Consider the following 8,275-nt stretch of genomic DNA (forward strand, 5'->3'; position numbering starts at 1 on the left):
CTCGGGAGCCTGAGGCAGGAGAATTGCTTGAACCCAGGAGGTCGAGGGTTGCGGTGGACTGATATCGTGCCATTGCACTCCAGCCTGGGCAACAAAAGCAAAATTCAGTCTCACAAAAAACAAAAAAAGATCAGGCCAAGAGGCAAGGAAGATGGGCAGCTTCTGGTGGTTAGAAAAAGCAATAAAGACTCCTAGAACCCGCCCTGCCCCTAAAATTTATTTCAGACTTCTGACCTCCCAAACTGTAAGATGATAAATGTGTGGGGCGGGCGCGGTGGCTCACACCTGTAATCCTAGCACTTCGGGAGGCCGAGACAGGCAGATAACTGGAGGTCAGGAGTTCCAGACCAGCCTGGTCAACATGGTGAAACCCTGTCTCTACTAAAAACACAAAAATTAGCCAGGTGTGGTAGCGGGCGCCTGTAATCCCAGCTACTTGGGAAGCTGAGGCAGAAAATTGCTTGAACCCAGGAGGCGGAAGTCACAGTGAGCCTAGATTGTGCCACTGCACTCCAGCCTGGGTGACAGAGCAAGACTGTGTCTCAAAAAAAAAAAAAAAAAATTAGCTGGGCAGGGTAGTGTGTGCCTATAATCCCAGATACTCAGGAGATTGAGGCAGGAGAATCACTTGAACTCAGGAGGCAGAGGTTGCAGTGAGCCAAGATCAAGCCACTGTACTCTGCCCGGGTGACAGAGTGAGACTCTATCTCCAAATAAATGTGTGGTTTGCAGCCACTGAGTTTGTAGTCCTTTGTCATAGCCTTGGGAAGCTCCTGCATTCTAATCCACGATGTCCAGATGGTGCTGTTCACTGTCTCCAACCTCAGTACACAATTAACACTACTGCACACAGTTCTGGACCCTCAGCCATCAGCCAGGTAGAACCCACACAACAGGTATGAGCAGGCCCACCTGAGGGTGTGAGACGGCTTTGAGCTCTTCCAAAATGATAGCACCTGCTGCAGGAACCTGGCCCCGTTCTATCAGAACACATCATCTGTTTGTAGTGCTGTTGTGAAAACTCAACGTGGCTGAAAGAGGGAATACATTTTTCTTTTTCTTTTTCTTTTTCTTTCTCTTTTTGAGATGGAGTCTTGCTTTGGTACCCAGCCTGCAGTTCAGTGGTATGATCTTGGCTGTCTGCAACCTCCGCCTCCTGGGTTCAAGCAGTTCTTCTGCCTTAGCCTCCCCAGTAGCTGGAACTAGAGGTCCGCATCACCAAACCCAGCTAATTTTTGTATTTTTACTAGAGATGGGGTTTCACCCATGTTGGCCAGGCTGGTCTCAAACTCCTGACCTTAGGTGATCTGCCCGCCTGGACCTCCCAAAGTGCTGGGATTGCAGGCGTGAGCCACTGTGACTGACGGGGAATACGTTTTTCATGTACACGTGGTGAGGGGTATAGCCCAAGCACCTTGGCTAGTGGTCGTTAAGTATCACAGAGGAGGTATCTAGCTCTCCCTGCAGTAAAGATACTAAGGGCTGTTGATTGAGGGCTCCAGTTCCCTAGTCATCTTGAGAAAATAAATTTTTTTTTTTTTTTTTTGAGACGGAGTCTCGCTCTGTCGCCCGGGCTAGAGTGCAGTGGCCGGATCTCAGCTCACTGCAATCTCCGCCTCCCAGGTTTACGCCATTCTTCTGCCTCAGCCTCCCAAGTAGCTGGGACTACAGGCGCCGCCACCTCGCCCGGCTAGTTTTTTGTATTCTTTAGTAGAGACGGGGTTTCACTGTGTTAGCCAGGATGGTCTTGATCTCCTGACCTCGTGATCCGCCCGTCTCGGCCTCCCAAAGTGCTGGGATTACAGGCTTGAGCCACCGCGCCCAGCCGAAAATCAAAATTTCCTAAATTTGCTCAGGTTCATAATTGCCCAGCCGGGTACGGTGGCTCACACCTGTAATCCCACCACTTTGGGAGGCTGAGGAGGGCTGATCTCTTGCGCCTGGGAGTTCGAGACCAGCCTGGGCAACATAGTGAGACCCTTTCACTACATAACATAAAAATGAATTAGCCAGGCATGGTGTGCACCTGTAGTCCCAGTTACTCAGGAGGCTGATGCAGGAGGATCTCTTGAGCCCAGAAGATCAAGGCTGCAGGGAGCCATGATTGCGCCACTGCACTCCAGCCTGGGTGACAGAACGAGACTCTGTCTCAAAAAATAGTAATAATTGCTATTTTAAAACATGAGTAACAAACTATTCCAGGCATCTCAGAAAAAAAAGCTCACAAGCCACTTAGAGCAGGGGTGTCTAATCTTTTGGCTTTCCTGGACCACATTGGAAGAATAATTGTCTTGGGCCACACAGAAAATACACTAACACTGGCCGGGCACAGTGGCTTATGCCTGTAATCCCAGCACTTTGGGAGGCTGAGGCAGGCGGATCACCTGAGGTCAGGAGTTCGAGACCAGCCTGGCCAACATGGTAAAACCCCATCTCTACTAAAAATACAAAAATTAGCCGGGTGTGGTGGTGTGTGCCTGTAATCCCAGCTACTCAGGAGGCAGAGGCAGGAGAATCATTTGAGCCCAGGAGGCGGAGGTTACAGTGAGCCGAGATTGCACCACTGCACTCCAGCCTGGGCAACAAGAACAAAACTCCATCTCAATAAATAAATAAACAAACAACTAACTAACACTAATAATACCTGATTAGCTACAAAAAAAACGCAAAAAAATCTCCTGATGTTTTAAGAAAGTTTACGAATTTGTGTTGAGCCATATTCCACCCTGGGCCACATGTGACCTGTGGGTCAGGAGTTGGACAAGCTTGACTTGGGGAAACAAGAGGCCAATGCCCGCAAAAGCTATCACATAAAATAATGCAAGATACAGCCAAGACAAGAAATAAGGCCTGCCAGGCTAGAGAATGGGTACTTCCTAGCCCCTCCTATGATTCAATGTCCCTCCCTCTTAGGTACCAGCCCACGTGCAAATCAGGTGACAGGAATAACTGCTAGAGTATAAAGGGACTCAGTTTCCCTGTTGCAAAATGATACATTCTCAGAGTCATTCAACAAACTTTTATTGATTCCAGCCCCACCCCACACCCCTGTCTGAGCCAGATCCTGCCTGAGTCATGCAGACATTGGTGGGTACAAAGTTCACTTAGACAAGTGATCACCCTGGAAGGACTTCCCATCCAACGGGGCAGAGGCAGGCATAAAGAGAAATGTCGACCGGGCGTGGTAGCTCACACCTATAACCCCAGCACTTTGGGAGGCGGAGCAAGGTGGATGGATCACGAGGTCAAGAATTCAAGACCAGCCTGGCCAAGGTGGTGAAACCCTGTCCCTACTAAAAATACAAAAATTGGCCAGGTGCAGAGGCTCATGCTTATAATCCCAGCACTTTGGGAGGCTGAGATGGGCAGATCACGAGGTCAGGAGATCGAGACCATCCTGGCTAACACAGTAAAACCCTGTCTCTACTAAAAATACAAAAATTTAGCCAGGCATTGTGGCAGATGCCTGTAGTCCCAGCTACTCGGGAGGCTGAGGCAGGAGAATAGTATGAACCCGGGAGGCGGAGCTTGCAGTGAGCCGAGATTGCGCCACTGTACTCCAGCCTGGGCCACAGAGCAAGACTCTGTCTCAAAAAAAAAAAAAAAAAAAAAAAAATACAAAAATTAGCTGGGCGCGGAGGCAGGCGCCTGTAACCCCCACGCCCATGATCCCAGCTACTTGGGAGGCTGAGGCAGGAGAATCACTTGAACCGGGGGGCGGAGGTTGCCGTGAGCCAAGATCACGCCACTGCACCCAGCCTGGGTGACAGAGTGAGACTTCGTCTCAAAAAAGAAAAGAGAAATGTCAATCATGCAGGGAATCGCCTCTTCCTGATGGTGTCAGTGTTCAAATTGAGCACACGATGCCTTGAGCAACTTCAGTACGCACCAGATTCCAGGTCCTGGCCATATCTCTGTGTTTTTTCCAATACAGACCAATACAAATGTAGAGTCTTCAAGATGAAAATGAGTGTGTATGCACCTGGGCACAGTGGCTCACGACTGTAATCCTAGCACTTTGGGAGGCCAAGGCAGACGGATCACTTGAAGCCAGAAGTTCGAGACCAGCCTGGCCAACATGGTGAAACCCCATCTCTACTAAAAAGACAAAAATTAGCCAATTGCAGTGGCACATGCCTGTAATCTCAGGTACTCGGGAGGCTGAGGTGGGAGAATCACTGGAACCCGGGAGGCAGAGGTTGCAGTGAGCAGAGATCACGCCATTGCACTCCAGTCTGGCTGACAGAGTGAGACCATCTCAAAAAATAAAAATAAAATAAAAATACAAAAAGAAATTAGACAGGCATGGTGATGGTGCATTCCTGTAATTCCAGCTACTCAGGAGGCTGAAGCAGGAGAATTGCTTGAACCCGGGAGGCGGAGGTTACAGTGAGCCGAGATCACACCACCACACTGGGTGACAGAATGAGATTTTGTCTCAAAAAAAAGAAAAGGGCCAGGTACGGTGGCTCACGCCTGCAATCCCAGCACTTTGGGAGGCTGAGGCGGGTGGATCACGAGGTCAAGAGATTGAGACATCCTGGCTGACACAGTGAAACTCTGTCTCTACCAAAAATACAAAAAATTAGCCGGGCGTGCTGGCATGCACCTGTGGTCCTAGCTACTCATGAGGCTGAGGCAGGAGAATCGCTTGAACCCGGGGGGCAGAGCTTGCAGTGAGCCAAGATGGCGCCCCTGCACTCCAGCCTGGGCAACAGAACGAGACTACATCTCAAAAAAAAAAAAAAAGAACCAGTAAAAAGGAACCAGTGAGGACTACAAGTTTCGCAATCAACCACCCACCCTGAACAACAGTTTTGTCTCCCCTCCTGGCCATTGGGGTCCCCACTTCCCGGAACTCTGAGCTGAGTGATGTCATAGATGGATTACCTCACTAGAGCCAAGGAACCGGGAATTTCAGGGACATGGGGGAGGGAGAGGGATGTCTCTCTACCGCCCCAACCCCCCATGTCTGTGGTGAAGTCGATCGAATTAGTGCTGCCCAACGATGGAATCTACCTGGCTGGCTCCAGCATAAAAGGGAAGATGATTTTAACTCTGAACAGCACCCTGGTGGACCCCATAGTGAAGGTGGAGCTCGTGGGAAGGGGTTACATTGAGTGGAGTGAAGAAGCCGGGGCATCCCGCGATTACAGCAGAAATGTTATTTGCAACAACAAGGCAGACTACGTGCATAAGACAAAGACATTCCCAGTGGAGGGTAAGGACGAGGCCAACAGCCACCCCTAGCCATGACAGGAACCTGGGTCTGGAAAATAAACACATCCGAGAGTCAATCAACAAACCTCCAGGGCTGTCAGAAATAGGCCTGATTTCTCCCTAGGAGGGAAGTCATGTAGAACGATGACCATCAGATACACAAAACACGAAAATAACAAGACATAAGGAGCTGATCAGAACCCAGATATTCAAAATGAAGGTTCAAAGTAGTCTCCTTGGAAAATGCTCAGTCCAACAACTGCCTTTGAGAGGCCCCTGAGAAGTCTTATTCTTTTACAGATAAGTTTCACTCTGACAGCAAAACCCCAGGAGACAAAGTAGGCGATCCTGTATTCATGGGGAAAGACAGTGGAGGTAGGCCAGGCACAGTGGCTCATGCCTGTAACTCCAGCACTTTGGGAGGCTGAGGCAGGTGGATCACTTGAGGTTAGGAGTTTGAGACTAGCCTGGCCAATATAGCGAAACCCCATCTCTGCCCCCCCAAAAAACCAAAAACTAGCCAGGCGTGCTGGCACATGCCTGTAATCTCAGCTACTTGGGAGGCTGAAGCAAGAGAATCACCTGAACTCGGGAGGAGGAGGTTCTAGTAAGCCGAGATCACACCACTGCATGCCAGCCTGGGTGACAGAGCGAGATTCCCTCTCAAGAAAAGATAATGGAGGTAGAAGAGCAAGGAGACCTTCCAGGGAGGGAATAACTAGTCCCCAGTTCCACCAGGTCAGACCTGAAATCTGAACAAATGTCAGAGTCTGCTGAGCTGTGGGGGGAATTATATGTCTTTTTCAAAATGTGTTTGTGGGGATATTCCCAGATATTATGCAATCAAGCAGAACACGTGGCCAACGCTTGGCTCAACAAAGTGTAATTTAATTTAACTTATTTATGTATTTATTTTTTTTTTTATTTATATTTACTTTTTTTTTTTTTTTTTTTTTGAGACGGAGTCTCGCTCTGTCGCCCAGGCTGGAGTGCAGTGGCCGGATCTCAGCTCACTGCAAGCTCCGCCTCCCAGGTTTACACCATTCTCCTGCCTCAGCCTCCCGAGTAGCTGGGACTATAGGCACCCGCGACCTCGCCCTGCTAGTTTTTTGTATTTTTTTAGTAGAAATGGGGTTTCACCGTGTTAGCCAGGATGGTCTCGATCTCCTGACCTCGTGATCCGCCCGCCTTGGCCTCCCAAAGTGCTGGGATTACAGGCGTGAGCCACCATGCCCAGCAGCTAGTTATTTTTTTAAGAGACAGTCTTCACTCTGTCACCCAGACTGGAGTGCAGTGATGTGATTTCAGTTCACCGCAACCTCCACCTCCTGGGTTTAAGCAATTCTCATACCTCAGTCTCCAGAGTAGTTGGAATTACAGGCGTGCACCACCACACCCAGCTAATTTTTGTATTTTTAGTAGAGACAGGGTTTCACCAATTTGGCCAGGCTGCTCTCGAACTCCTGACCTCAAGTGTTTTGCCCACCTCGGCCTCCCAAAGTGCTGGTATGACAGGCGTGAACCACTGCACCCAGCCTGCTAGTTCTTTTAATAACTACCAAAACACTCCCCTCCCCATACAACCTCCACTGCCAAGTACCTGTCTTTACACATTTCCAAGTGACTGATTTTCTTCCTCAAAAGCATCAGCCTGAAGCCTGTGATGAACTTATTCTCTATTTTGTTGTTGTTGTTGTTGTTTTGAGACAGTGTCTCGCTCTGTCGCCCAGGCTGGAGTGCAGTGGTGTGATCTCGGCTCACTGCACCCTCCATCTCCAGGATTCAAGCGATTCTTCTGCCCCAGCCCCCTGCATAGCTGGGATTACAGGTGCATGCCACTACGCCCTACTAATTTTTTGTATTTTTAGTAGAGACAGGGTTTCACCATGCTGGCCAGGCTGGTCTCAAACTTTTAACCTCAGGTTATCTGCCCCACCTAAGCCTCCCAAAGTGCTGGGATTACAGGTGTGAGCCACTGCGCCCAGCCTAATAAACATTTATTGAGTGCCTACTGTGCATAAACACCGTGCTAGGTGCTGGGGATGCAGCAGTGATGAAAAACAACACAGCCTGGGCCAGGCACGGTGGCTCACCCCTGTAGTCCCAGCCCTTTGGGAGGTTCGGTGGGCAGATCTCCTGAGGTCACGAGTTCAAGACCAGCCTGACCAACAAGGCGAAACCCTATCTCTACGAAAAATACAAAAATTAACCAGGCGTGGTGACACACGCCTGTAGTCCCAGCTACTTGGGGCGCTGAGGCAAGAGGATCACTTGAGCCCAAGAGGTCCAGGCTGGGTGACAAAGTGAGACCCCATCTCAAAAAAAAAAAGGCTGGGCCCAGTGACTTATGCCTGTAATCTCAGCACTTTGGGAGGCCAAGGCAGGTGGATCATTTGAGGTCAGGAGTTTGAGACCAGCCTGGCCAACATGGCGAAACCCCGTCTTTACTAAAAATACAAAAATTAGCTGGGCGTGGCAGTACATACCTGTAATCCCAGTTACTGAGGAGGCTGAGGCAGGAGAATTGCTTGAACCTAGGAGGCAGAGGTTGCAGTGAGCCAGGATCACGCCACTGCACTCCAGCCTGGGCGACAGACTGAGACTGTGTCCCGAAAAAACAAAAAAGAAAGAAAGAGACAGGGTCCCTGGTATTTTTGGGATTGCCATGAGCTAGGGAAGACAGGCAATGCTAAGAGGATTTTTGAGAAGTGCAAGAAGGAAAATGAAATGAAGGTCATGGAAATGGCAGTTGTGTGAGAGTCTGCTTCCTAGACCATCACTCAGTTGGTCAATCAACATGTATTAAGCACCTACTGTTTACCATGCACTGAAGGTCAAGCTCTATGAAGGCAAAAGTTTTCTGTGCCTCACATACTACTTATTTATTTATTTTTAGAGATGGCGTCTCACTCTGTCACCTGGGCTGGAGTACAGTGGCACGATCTCGGCTCATTGCAACCTCCGCCTCCCAGGTTCAAGCGATCTTCCCACCTCAGCCTCCCGAGTACCTGGAACTACAGGTGTGTGCCACCACACCCGGCTAATTTTTGTATTT

At 49.5% G+C, this 8,275-nt stretch overlaps 1 protein-coding gene across 3 annotated transcripts in view; it reads left to right on the top strand.

Annotated features, from left to right (window-relative positions):
• The window catches only part of ARRDC5 (arrestin domain containing 5), a 31,030-nt gene that overhangs the window by 9,442 nt on the left and 13,313 nt on the right, over positions 1-8,275 (top strand). The window contains exons 1-2 of one of the 3 annotated variants that reach the window (XM_031934763.1): positions 4,636-5,221; positions 8,117-8,240. The exons of 1 other annotated variant lie outside the window; for it this stretch is intronic. In XM_031934763.1, coding sequence (XP_031790623.1) covers positions 4,882-5,221; positions 8,117-8,240 — 464 coding nt within the window. In that variant the 5' untranslated portion in view covers positions 4,636-4,881. Of the gene's footprint in view, positions 1-4,635; positions 5,222-8,116; positions 8,241-8,275 lie in introns of those variants that run through there. One more of the 3 variants, XM_023185655.2, reaches the window with a different exon arrangement.

The sequence above is a fragment of the Piliocolobus tephrosceles genome, chromosome 21, assembly GCF_002776525.5.
Source record: "Piliocolobus tephrosceles isolate RC106 chromosome 21, ASM277652v3, whole genome shotgun sequence".
Taxonomy (NCBI): Eukaryota; Metazoa; Chordata; class Mammalia; order Primates; family Cercopithecidae; genus Piliocolobus; species Piliocolobus tephrosceles.